This window comes from Aedes aegypti, chromosome 3 (genome assembly GCF_002204515.2).
Source record: "Aedes aegypti strain LVP_AGWG chromosome 3, AaegL5.0 Primary Assembly, whole genome shotgun sequence".
In the NCBI taxonomy this organism is placed as follows: Eukaryota; Metazoa; Arthropoda; class Insecta; order Diptera; family Culicidae; genus Aedes; species Aedes aegypti.
The window spans coordinates 123,273,348-123,290,194 of record NC_035109.1 but is presented as its reverse complement, the minus strand read 5'-3'; the positions used below and the strand labels follow the sequence as shown (position 1 = coordinate 123,290,194).

At 39.8% G+C, this 16,847-nt stretch overlaps 1 protein-coding gene across 8 annotated transcripts in view; it reads right to left on the bottom strand.

Moving 5' to 3' along the window:
- The window catches only part of LOC5569098 (regulator of G-protein signaling loco), a 171,367-nt gene that overhangs the window by 108,770 nt on the left and 45,750 nt on the right, over window positions 1-16,847 (bottom strand). The window contains exon 2 of one of the 8 annotated variants that reach the window (XM_021848794.1): window positions 9,042-10,968. The exons of 6 other annotated variants lie outside the window; for them this stretch is intronic. In XM_021848794.1, the coding sequence (XP_021704486.1) occupies window positions 9,042-10,820 (1,779 nt within the window). In that variant the 5' untranslated portion in view covers window positions 10,821-10,968. Of the gene's footprint in view, window positions 1-9,041; window positions 11,107-16,847 lie in introns of those variants that run through there. One more of the 8 variants, XM_021848793.1, reaches the window with a different exon arrangement.

The window sequence follows — 16,847 nt, the reverse complement described above, 5'->3', positions numbered from 1 at the left end:
TTTGCGGAAAAAAGCCATATTGACAAAGTTTTTGCAATATTTTTCAATATTTTTCTGAGGTGTGTACAATTTTTTAAGATACATACTGATTATTTTGTGAGCCTTTAAAATATTATGACGAATAATATAAAAATATAATCGTGGTATTATATTTAGAAGGTATGTGCAGCACTTAGGCCCTTAAAAAAGCTTGTAAGATTGTCCCAACTTTTAAAATTTTGATGATTTTTTGGAACTTTGTCCGTTATTTGTGAAAAAATTCAGAAAAACAAATCACTTGCTATCGAGCAGCATATAATCCATACTTCCAGAAGTACAATAGTTTTGCATGCCTCTCTTTGTCCCTAGACTTTGAAATTTCATGATCATATTTCATTACAATATAGCTATTTGTACATCAACATCTGCATGTTGTTCCATAAATCAATTATTATTCTAATTTTTCGATTGTCGATTGCACAACAAAATGGAAAAATGTATTTATTGGTTGGATCTTTCCTTTTTTTATTTGTCTTTTTTTTCACTCTCCTCTTACCCCCATACCAAAAAGCTCTATTAATGGGCCCCTTGGTAGTGGACTCCTCTACACTTAAATACTAAAAAACTAACAAAAGGACAAAAAAAACAAAAAAAAGCTTATCGGTGTGTGTAAGGGAATAATTATACTTCAATAAAAACTTAACTAGGGATACCCAGTGGAATTGATTTCCTTTAAAGGGATCTCAGATTCGCTCAGACACATTATAACATAACAATTTATAACATTTTATAGAGTGTACTTCTAAAGATTGTAGCTAGAATCTGGCAGTTGATATGGTTTTATAAAAAGAAGGAATTAATTTTGGAGCTGAAAAACTGTTTAGGACTTGTTTTGAATAATAATCTACTATTTATCAGTTTCAATTGCTCTGGTTGGTAAATGGCTGGGCATGGCGTACCATTGGTACCTCGCGTACCTGAAGGAATAAAATAGACCCCTTTGTGCGGTCCTTAGCCTCTTGCCCAGCAACTCCTATCCCTACCTCCTCGCGGTACTGGCCGGGGTACGAGTAACCTTAGGGAAGATCGGGTAACCAACCCCCGGTGGGAACTTTGGTCGTATGCTGACAGGGAAGGGGGGGTTTGCTTTTGCTTTTGCTTCTGCAAACCTTGAGCGTCTGTACTCCATGTTAGGAGCGGCTCACAACAGCGTCTGTTCCCCATGTCAGGGGCGGCTGATCATCGTCCGAGTGCCAGAGAAGGACTCTAAGCTAAACTGCGCACTATGGTCCTCCGAACATTAAGGGGGAATGGTCCTCCGGAAATCTAGGGGGTTGGTGTCAGGCCCTGCAAGCCAGCCGTAAAAAAATCAAGCAACGGATAATCAACGAGAGAATACGAACCGGGACAATCGGCGAAGACCACAGCGACGTAAAGGGACTAGCGATTGGAAGCTCGGTACGTGGAACTGTAAATCTCTCAACTTCATCGGGAGCACACGCATACTCGCCGACGTGCTGAAGGACCGTGGATTCGGCATCGTAGCGTTGCAGGAAGTGTGTTGGAAGGGATCAATGGTGCGAACGTTTAGAGGTAACCATACCATCTACCAGAGCTGCGGCAATACACATGAGCTGGGAACAGCTTTTATAGTGATGGGTGATATGCAGAGGCGCGTGATCGGGTGGTGGCCGATCAATGAGAGAATGTGCAAGTTGAGGATCAAAGGCCGGTTCTTCAACTTCAGCATAATAAACGTGCACAGCCCTCACTCCGGAAGCACTGATGATGATAAAGACGCTTTTTACGCGCAGCTTGAACGCGAGTACGACAGTTGCCCAAGCCACGACGTCAAAATCATCATAGGAGATCTAAACGCTCAGGTTGGCCAGGAGGAGGAATTCAGACCGACGATTGGAAAGTTCAGCGCCCACCGGCTGACGAACGAAAATGGCCTACGACTAATTGATTTTGCCGCCTCCAAGAATATGGCCATTCGTAGCACCTACTTCCAGCACAGCCTTCCGTACCGATACACCTGGAGATCACCACAGCAGACAGAATCGCAAATCGACCACGTTCTGATTGATGGTCGGCACTTCTCCGACATTATCGACGTCAGGACCTATCGTGGCGCTAACATCGACTCTGACCACTATCTGGTGATGGTCAAACTGCGCCCAAAACTCTCCGTCGTTAACAACGTACGATACCGACGGCCGCCCCGGTATGACCTAGAGCGGCTCAAGCAACCGGATGTCGCAGCGGCATACGCGCAGCAACTCGAGGCTGCATTACCGGAAGAGGGTGAGCTGGACGAAGCCCCTCTTGAGGACTGCTGGAGAACAGTAAAAGCAGCCATCAACGATGCAGCTGAGAGCAACGTCGGGTACGTGGGACGGAGTCGACGGAACGATTGGTTCGACGAGGAGTGCCAGGAGGTTTTGGAGGAGAAGAATGCAGCGCGGGCGGTCATGCTGCAGCAAGGGACCCGGCAGAACGTGGAACGCTATAAACGGAAACGGCAACAGCAGACCCGCCTCTTTCGGGAGAAAAAACGCCGCCTGGAGGAGACGGAGTGCGAGGAGATGGAACAGCTGTGCCGGTCTCAGGAAACGCGTAGGTTCTATCAGAAGCTCAACGCATCCCGCAACGGCTTCTTGCCGCGAGCCGAGATGTGCAGGGATAAGGATGGGAGCATTCTGACGGACGAGCGTGAGGTGATCGAAAGGTGGAAGCAGCACTTCGACGAGCACCTGAATGGTGCTGAGAGCACAGGCAATGAAGGACGGGACAACGGAGGAAATGCCTTCGTCAGTATTGCGGAAGATGGAAACCAACCAGCCCCCACTTTGAGGGAGGTTAAGGATGCCATTCACCAGCTCAAGAACAATAAAGCTGCTGGTAAGGATGGTATCGGAGCTGAACTCATAAAGATGGGTCCGGAAAGGCTGGCCATTTGTCTGCACCGGCTGATAGGCACAATCTGGGAAACAGAACAGCTACCGGAGGAGTGGAAGGAAGGGGTAATCTGCCCCATCTACAAGAAAGGCGACAAGTTAGACTGTGAGAACTTTCGAGCGATCACCATTCTAAATGCGGCCTACAAAGTACTATCCCAGATCATCTTCCGTCGTTTGTCACCCGTAGTAAACGAGTTCGTGGGAAGTTATCAAGCCGGCTTCGTTGACGGCCGATCGACAACGGACCAGATCTTTACTGTACGGCAAATCCTCCAAAAATGTCGTGAATACCAGGTCCCAACGCATCACCTTTTCATCGATTTCAAGGCGGCATACGACAGTATCGACCGCGTAGAGCTATGGAAAATCATGGACGAGAACAGCTTTCCCGGGAAGCTCACGAGACTGATAAGAGCGACGATGGAAGGTGTGCAAAATTGTGTGAAGGTTTCAGGCGAACACTCCAGTTCGTTTGGATTCCACCGGGGACTACGACAAGGTGATGGACTTTCGTGCCTGTTGTTCAATATTGCGCTAGAAGGTGTTATGCGGAGAGCCGGGCTTAACAGCCGGGGTACGATTTTTACGAGATCCTGTCAATTTGTTTGCTTCGCGGATGATATGGACATCGTCGGCCGAACATTTGAAAAGGTGGCAGACCTGTACACCCGCCTGAAACTTGAGGCAGCAAAAGTTGGACTGGTGGTGAACGCGGCCAAGACAAAGTACATGCTAGCTGGTGGGGCCGAGCGCGACAGGGCTCGCCTAGGTAGCCGTGTTACGATAGACGGGGATACGTTCGAGGTGGTCGACGAGTTCGTCTACCTTGGATCCTTGCTGACGGCTGACAATAACGTTAGCCGTGAAATACGGAGGCGCATCATCAGTGGAAGTCGGGCCTACTATGGCCTCCAGAAGAATCTGCGGTCAAAAAAGATTCACGCCCGCACCAAATGTACCATGTACAAAACGCTCATAAGGCCGGTAGTCCTCTACGGGCATGAAACGTGGACGATGCTCGAGGAGGACCTGCAAGCACTTGGAGTCTTCGAACGTCGGGTGCTTAGGACGATCTTCGGCGGTGTGCAGGAGAACGGTGTGTGGCGGCGAAGGATGAACCACGAGCTCGCCCAACTCTACGGCGAACCCAGTATCCAGAAGGTGGCCAAAGCTGGAAGGATACGATGGGCAGGGCATGTTGCAAGAATGCCGGACAGCAACCCTGCAAAGATGGTGTTCGCTTCGGATCCGGTTGGTACAAGAAGGCGTGGAGCGCAGCGAGCTAGGTGGGCGGATCAAGTGCGTATCGATTTGGCGAGCGTGGGGCAGAACCGAGGATGGAGAGATGCGGCCACGAACCGAGTATTGTGGCGTGAAATTGTTGATTCAGTGTTATCTGTGTAGATGTTAACTAAATAAATGAAATGAATGAATTGCTCTGGAATTACATTATATACAATTGGACCATTGAAGGATATTCGCATTTGGCCAAGATTACTGGAAGCTCTGGATCTCACTAAATTATTAGCAAGCCTTGTATTGTGTCCGTGAATTCTGGTATTTTTATGACATCGTAGATAAATAAACAAGACTGAAGTTCGCATAATCCACGTATTGGAAGTGCTTTGTGAGTTGAATTGGTGTAAAGTTGGTTTGTCGAGTACAATTGTGGTAGAGAATAAATTATTTTAAAACATCTGTTTTGTAAAACTTGTAGTTTTTTAAGCTTGGATTTGCAGGCATGGCCCCAGAGAATTTGTAAATCACTGTTTATAGAAGATATTATTGATGGAGTATCATTACTTGGATAAAAAATTGCTGTATCGTCAGCGAACAATCTGGGTATTCCTTGAAGTGGCTGGTTTCCAAGATCATTGACGTAAATAAGAAATAATAGCGGTCCAATATTACTCCCTTGCGGGACTCCAACATTGACCGTTTGTAGAGAGCTACGACAACCGTCAATAGCTACGAATTGTTGCCTATCTATTAAATAACTTTTAATAATGTCGTTTGCCAAACCTCGGAACCCATTGCATTCCAAACGTGTCGAACGCTTTCTCTAAATCAAGAAAGAGGCCACCAACTGTCAATTTTGCTAAGCAGGAATTCTACAAGTTCGGCTGTTGCTGTTGTTGTGCTACACTACGAAACCCGTACTGGTATTTTTTATAAAATATAGTTTTGATTTTTAAAGCTGGTAAAACGATTCACCTATAATTCCTCGAAAATTTTACTAAATGTGGGGAGAGTGGAAATAGGCCGAAAATTACTTGGATCTGATGCGTCACCAGACTTGTATACAGGTATTACCTTTGCAATTTTAAGCAAATCGGGGAATACCCCCTGTTATAACATTTTGTTAAAAAGATCAACAATTATATATGGAAATGTTGCATTGTTCTTAAAGACATATGCTGGAAAATTGTCTGGACCACAACTTTTCTTCGTGTTGAGTTCTTTAATTATCGATTACTTCTTTTGCATTCGTTGGTTTCAGAAAAATAGATCTCCCTACTCTTTTAACATTGCTCAACGGATTTAAGTTGGATATTGATATTTTTGAAGCAAGATTTGTACCGATTTGAGTAAAAAATATGTTGAATATATCACAGACTTCTGAGATGCTAGATGTTTTGCATCCATCCATGTTAAGCTCAATGCAAGTTTATGCCTTGTAGCGTCCCATAATTGTGTTCAAATTTTTCCACAATTCGGCATGACAAGTATTTTCTATTAAATTCCTATAAAATTCCTTTTTACGTTTCTTTTTTGCATTGTCAGTTTTTTTACAAACATAATTGAACATACTTTTTAGTATTCGTTATGAGGATCACTTTTCAATTTTTTACGGTATTTACGCTTAAGTTTTATCCATTGCCAGACATAATGTTTTTTTTTCGATCTAAATATTATTTTTCGTTACATAAAATCATTCTAAACACGATATAGGCAATGATTTATTTTTCTTCGCAAATTTATGAATTTTGGTTTTTGATTTTTATTATTTTTATTTTTGAGCATCCTTATCCTTTTCAATTTTTTCTTGAAGCCTCTTCTGGTTACTGATTTTTGGCAATAATAAAAATTTGAATTTTTACAATACTTTTGTAAATACGAAATTTTTATTTTTTTCTGAAACATTTTTTATTTTCCGTGTAACTAACGGAAAAAAAACAGATTTGAAATCAATTCAATACCATCAGGCTGTTCTTCTGTCATAGGTTGATCGTAGAAAAATATAGAAGGTGCGATTTTTTATATTACACGTTAAATGAATCCCAGGCATTTGTAGGTTATATAAGAATATAATTTTTCAAACAATTTTCAATAATACAAAAAAGTTTTAAAAATCATAAAACAAACTTTTCTTATATGCGTTATATAAGTCAAGGTTCAAGCCAAAAATAAAATCATTTTGATTTCCGAGCTAAGAAAAAATACACAAAATTCCAATGTGTACCCCGTCTAAAGGCGGGGTTGGGTATCAGAGGGTTAACCAAGGAAAATATTATGATTTAAAACTCACTTGTTCACTCTTGGTTTTTGTGCATTATTTTAAAATACTACTGTATGTATTTGTAATAGTAGTGATAGAATCGTTAACGTTATCACCACAACAAAATTATTCAAAAACTGTGTAAAGACAGCATTCATTTTATCTCTATTAATTATTTTTTAGTCAATATATTATAAATTATCTATAAAGGTTCCTAAGGTCCATAGATTTCGAGTGAAGACACTATAGGTAAGTGGTCACTGACATTTGTAAAAATAGTATCATTTCTTATTCTACCCAAAACATCATTTTTACGTACAAGGTGATCCAAGATATTGTTACTGATTGGATGGATAACAAAGGTATTTGAACAGCTATAATTGTATGATTTAAAAAGGTTTTTGTAACGCACAAAGACATTATTATTGGACAGGTTAACATGAATGTTTATATCACCAACTATGAAACGAAGACGACTGTTTTGAATGGACAAAATATTTTCAATTAGTTTTTCTTCGAGAAATCGGTAGAAATCAAAAGATGGTGGCCTGTATAAGCCAACCACCTCATAATAAATTCCGTTTTTCTTGACTTCGATATGAATCAAATAAAATCCGTCACAACTAATATTATTCAAAACGGAAAAACTCAAACCACTGTTAATATAAACAGCAAGACCACCAAACGACAAGAAAAAACAGCATTGAAACCAGTTATATTGTATAAACCAAAATTGCTAGACTTCAACCACGTTTCACCAATAACGAAAACATCAATTGGAACCTTAGTACATTCTAAAAATAATGGAATGTTATCAAACTTTCGCAAATCGTTCATGCCTCTAATATTCCATTGAGCGATTCGAAATTGATCATTATGACATTCAGGATAATTCAAATTGAATTCATTGATACAATCATGATAAGCATTTATTACGTTAGCCATTGAATACAAACAAATATTTAAACATACGTAAGAAAACACATTATCTTAAATTACTTATTACTACTATTGTTGCCACACTTTCCTTTGGGCAATGGAGTTGCTTTCTCCGGTGAGTGGTTACAGTAACGATTAATCAATTCATGCAAATCATTCCTTGTTTTAATTATTTCCGGCTTTGAGTGCTCATTTTACTTAACTAAAATATTTCCACCTTTACTAGCCCAGACGTACATAATATTCATTTTTTTTATTTTATTTTATTTTATTTTACCCTAAAATTCCAAGGACAATGGAGTCAATTCATCGCGTATTGTAATAGAGGTTAGTTTGCCATTTATTAGATAATTTGCATTGATCGCAGATGAAAGGAGCACCCTATACTTCTCTTTTCATCAGATATTCAGACAGTTTCTTTCATACCACTGTCCTTGAATGAAACGCGAATAGGAATTAGTGCATTTTTAGTTTTGTTATTACCACTGAGCCTTTCGGCTGACAAAATCGAATCAGAACCAACATTCACACCATAGCAAGCTATTATTTTGCTAGCTATTTCTGTCGTGTTTTCCTCAGGCTGGAAAGGAACCCCGAAAACTACAGCATTGTTGCAATTAGCAAGACGAGCATTTTTATCTACCGTGTGTTCCAGTTTGTGAACCGTATTCGACAAATTGTGTTCTATCTATTTCGAGTTTCAAATGCTCATTTTCCTTTTTCAGATCTTACTTTTCTCTTCCATCGGGTAGATGATTGAATAGGCTCAAATAGGACAAAGGCACAAAACTACCAAATGGCGGGGAACGTACTTCTGGAGCCGTCCTTCTGATACCTGAGACTCACTTTTGAATTCCTGTACGAGTTTCTGACAAACTCTTTGAATTGTGTTGGTTGTTATTCCTAATCTCGGCTCTGGTTTATCTTCCGGAGAAGTTTTTATGACGTTCTTTCAAAAGGCAGGTTGAGAATTCCTTCTATAGTCGTAGATTACTGCAGAAAATTCACTAGTAATTTATTCCGCAGGTCTGTTAGATATTGGTCCTGGTTTTCACCAAAATTTTTTTTTAAATATTTCGGCCAAAAATTCATTCCGAAGTTGCTTTCTAAGTCATGCTAGAATCATCTCCAACAAATTTTACAGAATTTTTTTACATTTTCCGTTGGACATGTCTATGGAATAATTACCTGAATTTATCCAGAAAGTTAACCAGGAGTCCCTATAGTTCTTGAGTCAAGAATCTTGACACTTTGATTTCTAAGTCACACTAAAGCTGTCTTTATTATTATAACAATATCTATTTCTTGTTATTTGTGTTTGCAAAGCTAACCCAGCAATTTCATTATCATCAGATCACGAAAATACTGACTTTAGTGACCATGTTTCTGAAAAAGTGACTTTTTAGTGACCAGTAGGCGAATTCCGGCGCGTATTTTCTTCGAAGAAAAGGAAATTTTCTTGCTGGTGGATTATGGAAGAAAATTTCTCCTGTTTGAAGAAAATGTGCGCCGGAATTCACCTACAGGTCTAAAAAAGTGACCAAGTCACTAAAAAGTGACTTGTTATCAGTAATTAGACTGGTGAGATTCATTGTAGAATGGAAATGTCACAATTGACGAAATAATGAGATCAATACTAATTTATGTATTTGTGTACTTACGACAATCTTGTCCAAACTTCGCAGCGACGCTTCGTGAACACTGTGAAACTGCACGTGCGCTTCCTTCATGATGGGTTCCTCCTCTTCATCCGACTCCCCAATGTCGGAGGTCAGCGGGGTACAGCTGAGGCTACGTGCCTTACAGTGGACAGGATCGCTAACCGAGCGCTTCATGATACTGGTGGTGGTTGCAATGAGATTCTGTGCCAACTCGGACGCAACGTTGGTCGCCTGCGGTGGATCGATCTTGAACGTGGGCACGATAGGAGCTTGCATCTCGAACGAAGACTCCGGCGATATGTTGAAGTGCACCAAACGAGTTGCAATCGGATGCGGTTCGATATCATCGTCTTCCTCTTCGACGTCCGAATGGGACGGTTCGCATTCATAGGAATAGTCGAAGTTTTCACCCCAAATCAGTGTTCGGCTGCTGAGGTCAACCGTGCGAACAGTACAAGACCAACGACGGAGGTTTTCTTCGGTAAGAGTCGGGGATCCACAGCGACTGGCGTCCGAACTGTGGTCACTGGTCAAGGATCTCTTACTCTGGATAGGTTTTTGTACCCCTTCGAGACTATTGCTTTTCTTTTTAGAAGAGAAGAAGTTAAGCAAATTGGAGTGTGACGGTTGCTTGGGTATTTCCGAATTTCGTCGCTTCTGAAAACGTTTCCTCAAGGCTAGCGGTGTTTTCAGAGCTTCTTCGAAGAATGCTTTGGTAGAAGACGATTTTCTGATTCTGTTGGGGCTGTGGGCTTGGTGGGGGACATCCGGAGGCTCTGGAAATAGCTCTTCTGGATTGAAGGGCTCCACTTCTTTTTTGGGTTCTTTGGGAAAACATGTTTCCTCTAGTTTTAAGCTTTCCTTGCTGCTGCACGTGTCATACTGATCCTGTTCCATCGATTCGAAATCGGAATCAATAAAGGACGCATCCGCTGGCGGTGCCGATAGATTCAATTTGTAATCGTTTGTATTTTGTACAGCCTTGTCAGCTTCAGTGGCTTCACTAGAACTACGTGCTTTGATCGGCGTTGAACTCGGTAGAGATAAAAATTCCCGGGTATGGTCTTCAACTTTTGACACAGCAAAGCGCACACCTTTCATCTCATCACAAATCTTTGGTTTTTTGAATACTGAATCGTTTGCAGTTGTATCCGATCCGGAGGAACTAAGACAATGCTTAGATTCTGAACAGTTTTCTATAACACTCAATTCATTCCGCTCCAAACACGATTGTTCACCTTCGTTGTTGTTATTCACGTTACACTCATTTTTACAACAAACACTTGCGTTATGCTGACTTAGGTCACTGAGATATTTACGAATTTCTAAATCCGAATCTTCACCCACAAGGATTTCCTTAGAACTTTTTAACTCTGGTGATTGATTCGGCACTGCTAGCAATGATTTGAACTCCAACACATTCTCGAGCGACGAGTCGTTTGCCGATTTCAAAAGTGTCATAAAATTTTTATTGAGTATCGGCTCCAATAGCGCAGCTTGATTGCATCCCGAGGGACTATCGAAAACACTCTTCACACTGGTTGTCACTTCAATCGTACCACCACCTTGATGTGTACCGTCACCACATAAGCATTTTTTAGTTACACCTCCATCAATCTTCTTCGAAGTGTTTGATACTAACGTTTTCATAATAATCGTTATCTCGGAAGTTTTGGTAGTCGTGACATTCGACGATTGGGGAACCACGTTCTCCTTCGGTTCCTCGCTGCCACTTTTGACCGCACTACTGGCGGCGCTGTTTTGCGTACAACTCGCCATCGCTTTCTTATCAGCACGTTTGGCTATTTACACTACGATAAGACCTATGGAGAGATACTTTCTTCTTTCCAAACACTGCCATCGTGCTCTACCGCAAATCTATCGCACTTGGTAAAGATCCAATGTTCTTGACACACATTTTTTCGAACTATATGCAAACAACAACAAAAACTATGTAGATCAAAGCTGATAAACGCCTTGGACTTGGAACGAATTCTACGCCTCGGCGCAGCCAAGCTGCTGACTGCGTTAGATTCCAGATCGGAACTGACTGGTAGCGGTTTCTAGACGCGGATCAGTGCTGATTGATTCTTTACTACACTAAACACAAGCATACCGACGGAACACACCGGTTAATCATTAACACGCGTAAGGAATACCTAATGCGGCTAATTACTACACGAACCGCGTACACGTTAGCTAACGATCGAAGACAATAGAATTGTGGGAAACGTCAGAGGGTTCTAAAGCGTCTATCGCCTACAATCCACATCCCAATGCAAAATTATATACTGACTGGTCGAAGAGATTTGCCGTAATCTATAATAGGTACGTTCCTTTTCGCATTGTCGTCTGTGGTCTGTAGTCCCAAATCCGTCCATTGTGTTCAAAGCAATTCCGAGTCTCACGATACGCACTTGCGCACGAGTCAATCCTTTGAACTGTAATCATATGAGTGAAAATATCGAACAGATTGGCGAGAACGCGTGTCAGTCAGTCTTCAACGAGTAGTTTGAAAACAAAAACATTCCTAAACCAAACACGCTAACGACAGGCTGGATCAATAACGAGGCGATGGATATCTTTGCCACACTTGTTTTTCCATTTTTCAAATGACCAGCCTCATCGTCCAACTTACAGGTTCCGTTTCATCTGAGACCACCCACTTCGGTCTAGGCCATCTCACGTGCGTCATTAATGTATTGCCAAAAAGGCTGCAAATCTACAAACAAAGACGCGATCATCAAAACAAAGTTGAGTACGTGACAATGGTCGGTAGTGTATACTCTCACTTGTAGAAAATTTGTGAAACGATACAACTGCTCATTTGATTGCAGTGATAAAACGTGGCTACTAAGGGGTCGGTCATACCCATGATGTTTCTCAAACCTATTTTTCTTTCTTTTCTTCTTCTTCTTCTTCTTGTCATAAACTCCTCACTGGGATAGAACCTGCTCCTCAGCTTTGTGGTCTTTGAGCACTCCGATAGTTGTTAACTGAGAGCTTTATTTGCCAAAGTTGCCATTTGCGCATTCGTACATCGTCTGACAGGTACGATGATACTCTATACCCAGAGAAGTAAAGGAACCGACCGGGAATCGAACCCAAACACCTTCTTTGCTTTGTTGCCACGGACTCTAACCACTCGGATAAGAAAGGCCTTATGATACATACACACTGGTTTTGCTGATCATTCCTTTTGGACAAGGATACATGTGCGAAACAATTCTACACACTTAGATTAAATTACTGGGGTCGGTGAACTTTTACTGGGTTTTGGATGTACCGAAAAACTCAGTAAAATGAAAACTGTCGCCATGCGTAATTGAAAAGCAAATTTCACCATGTTTTATTTTTTATCGATATATGATATAAAAAGAAAGCTCTCTGCAAAATTTCAGTGAAAAATCTCTGTTTTTCGATTTTTGAAATTTTTTTTAGTCTACTGACTTTTTCGGTAGTTCCAAAACCCAGTTATTTTTACCGAACAGATTGAGTGTGTAACTATGTTGTCATTAGTAATGAGATTTTGAGCCATGGGCTAAATCTTCTTGAGATAAATCAATATATATCTCTTCCGAAGAAAGTCATCGCTATAATTTTACTATCATAAAAAGTGGCCTGGTAAGTGGTGTTATGTAGCTGTAAGACCGGTAAGACCGTGCTGACGGTGGCGGGTTTTATTCTCAGGCCGGTCAAAGAACTTTTTTCGACATCTTCGTACTTGCCGCACTATACCAAGGGTATACCAAGAAAAATGCAAAAACAGTCAGCTAAGAAGGAAACTTATGAGTTAATAACTATGACTGTGGTATTAGAACACTGAATTGAAAATTCCTGATGTAAAGCAGCCTAGGCTATGTCCCAGTTTAAAAACAATATCGACAAAATGACAAGGAAGCAAAATTATAGTTTGCTACCTGTACATATTACCTTAAAAATATTACTAATTATTTATTAATATTATTTTAGTTTTCGTTAGCACCCCTAAGTGCCCTTCTAGAAATTTCTCAAGGTTTCAAAAATGTTTCATGAACCTGCACAATATTTTGGCGAAAAAGATTCAAAAAGCAACTCACTGGACATCGCTAGAAATTGTAAGAAAAATCTTCTAAAGATCTTTTCACAAAACCAACGATTTTTACATGACTTCGAAAAAAAAATGAAGCCACTAAACTCTAGCAATTCATCAAAAATAAGCCATGAAGCAAAGTGCGTATTATCAAGCAGTCGTGCAAACCCCGAAAAATGTCTAGTTTTACCTATAGTGATTAAAATTGAAACAGAACGATATTTCTATGTTTGAAATAAATGTATTTCCCGGTGTGTTCTACAATTTCCCGAGTGCTTCCTGTATTTTTCCCGCTCATTTGGAATGCCCGGGTTTTTCCCGCTTTTCCCGGATGGAAGGACATCCTGGAATTTTTCGAAATGGTGGTCTATAATACCACAGTTATTAAAGGCGCTGGAGGTACAATTCTCGCAAAATTTAGGATAACGCTTCAAAAGCCAATGGTAAACCTGGTGTTTCTATGTTTCTGGTTTGCCCGTTGTTTGAATAAATATCAAAAGTATCATTAATTCTCGAAGACTTATTCAAACAGACTCAAGTCAGAAAAGTACACAAACTTACTTCATCAATCCTTTGTATTTCGCAGACGAAATTCTACACGTACCGCTCTAAACCAACTCGATTTTTCACTTTTAGAACGTTTAATTTCCGGATTTACAAAACGACGAAAGTAAGATTCTCCAACCTTACCGCTACTTTCGCTGCTCCGTTGTATGGGAGACAAAGTGACTTAACCACGAATCAAAATAAAACACTACTTGAGTCGATTTTAAACTGTTACAAAAATGTCGTAAGTAATTGATTGAAACGGATTATCATTTTTTCATACATTTTTTGTGGGAAATGATAGGAACTACCTAGTGTTTAAACGCGAGCTGATTGCATGAAAAATTCCAGCGATATACACGGTAAAAAAATTAAATACGGGATTAATTTTAAAACAGTTTTAGAAGACAGGTTGTGATTCATCTTAATTAACTTTTTCAAAACCGTATGAAAGTTACTTACGTAGATTTGAAAAAGTAATCGAGAATTGGAGATGAAGGATGGTTTTCTATTCATCATATCGTTGAAAAATAACGAGTAAATTCATTTATACACAGTAGCACCTCGATATAACGTAACTCGATTTTTATTTTCGTAGCGTTATATCGAAGTTACATTATCGTCTTCTTCTTCTCACTGGGACAGAGCCTGCTTCTCAGCATAGTCTTCAATGAGCACTTCCACAGTAGGCCGTCCCTTATTTTTCGAAAATGCGAAATGTTATAAGTTCGTCGTTGTAAAGTGCTCGTTTTGGTAAGAAAAAAATCAGGTAAAAATTTGAAGTCCGTACGTGGACGCTAAGTGGTCCCCCAACGACCCTAAAGGTATTAGATGTAAATGACCCCAGTACGCCAAATCGAGCTCGCTGTTCTAGTGCACGCAGCATGAGTACGAAATGCCACCAGTAATAAATTGATAATCAGCATAGAATTTTAAGTAAAAATATATTTTATACTGAGGATATCTTCTATGTTTTGATGTTTTGATGAGAAAATGAATCTAAAATTGATGCTATTCACTTATTGGATGTACTCAGTCTTTCTAACATATTTTTTATATTTTCCCTGTTTAATTTTTTTAATCCTTCTCTTTTATTTTATATTTTTAACGCCCCTTCAAAACAGAGCCCATTTCAAAGCGAGGTACTGATTCCTGAGTAATCCTTAAGGTGAAGATGAATCGAAGCCAAATCTCAAATTTTCAAGAGCACAAATCTTGAGAACCGAACACTCGATTGGGCTGAAAACTTAATCGATTGGTCACCACCAGCTAGTGACCAATCGATTAAGTTTTCAGCTCAAACGGATGGTTGGTTCTCCAGATTTGTGCTCTTGAAAATTTGAGGTGTGGCATCGATTCATCTTCACCTTAAAGAAATTATTTCAAGTACACCGGAAAAAAAAACTTCGGAGGAATCCTGAAATACTCGGAGAAACTTTATTAGAAACACCAAGTTGAGGTTTTTCAGGAATCTTCCAACAAGTTGAGCAGTGCATGACAATTTGTAGTGCATTGTGGTCAATTTCGACCAAATGTATGTATTGGTTCACTGGGAAAATTGCTGCACGAGTCCTGGAAACAATTATGTAGGGGCAATTATGGTGATTCAAAAATTTAACTATGAGAAATTCATTCAAAAAAATTATAGTAAATAGCTTAAAGCGAATCTTTTTGAAATTTCTTGGAAGAATTTTAGAATAAATTCCCAGGATTGGTTTTTGGGAGAATTCTTTTGGGAATTGAAGAATTTGGCCAATTTTTGGAGGAATCCTTGAATAAACTTTTGTAATAGAAAAATCTGCGTAAAAACACGCTGGAGGAATATTTTAAAAAATTCTTAGAGAAATTACTGTAAGAACCCATTGAGAACTTTCTAGAGAAATATGTAGTAGTATGTGTATGTGATTCATAGACAAATCTTTGGAGAAATTCCTGTAGAAATTCATAATGAAATTGCTGGAGGTATACCGTGAGGCTTGTTTTGCAACATATACCTACGCTATTGTTTGTAATAGTTTACAGAAATTACTGGTTACTTCTTAAAAAAGGCCGCTGACAGCAGTGATGCATTTGAACGCGTTCAGTTCGCGTTCCAGTTCATTTTGTTGAACGCAGCGATCAAGTAGGCTTGAACATTGAGCAGTTCAAAAATATGAACCCGTGCGAGCCGAAAAATGAACGCAAGCAGTTTTGACTGATTTACGACAAAATCCAGGTCAAAGTTATGGTTTTGATGTGCATAATATCAAGGGCTGTATGATTTCTACATTCATGAAACATTACGACGATTAATACATTCATTTCTCAAGTGGGAGCTCCAATCATTATTGTGAACTGAACGGGCCGTTCTTGAGCAACGGCAAGCTCTTGCTCGTAAGTTCATTGACTACTACGTTCAAGTGCAAACTTGGCTCGGGCTCGGTTCACTTTTGGCTCGCGTTCAGTTCAAAATGCACCACTGGCTAACAGAATTCATGAAAACATGCTGGAACAATTTATGAAGGAATCTCTAGATGAATTCCTGCAGGAACTCCGGAAACAATTTGAAGCTTTGCTTGAATAATTCATAGTAGAATCCACTTTAAATCCTGGAGGAAGAAGTTGATGAGATTCTTGATCAAAGGCTTTTGATTATTATTATTATTATTATTTATTAGCGACACTTTACCATAAAGGCTTTTGAGAAACTATTGAAAAAATTCAAAATCTCTGAATCCAGAATTCCTTAAAAATTCCTGGAGAAATTCTTAGCAATGTTTTAGTTCCGACATATTTCGCCTTATGTCCGTTAAGTCCATACTGATCAAACGTTTATAGGAACTCTTGGAGGAATCTCTGAAATCACTTTGAGAAAAAAAAAATCTAGTGGAATCCCTGGAACCATTTCTGAAGGAATTTTCAGAAGTATTTAAAGGTTAGTTTTTAATTTGAGTTCAATCCAATCTTTTTGAATGCGAAGTCTTAATCAATAATTCTCAACTTCGGCACGAAGGCACAATGTAAGTGTAAAGTTTCAATACTAAATCAATCAATTAATAATTATTTCAGTTTTAAAGTAGCAGGATGTGTTCCAGTGGGAGCGTAATTGCCACAAAGATGAAGAAGAATGATGCTTTTCATACATATGTGCAGAAAAAGTTGGAATATTGGTTTTAACATTGACCCTATAGAGGAGGTGTACCAGTATT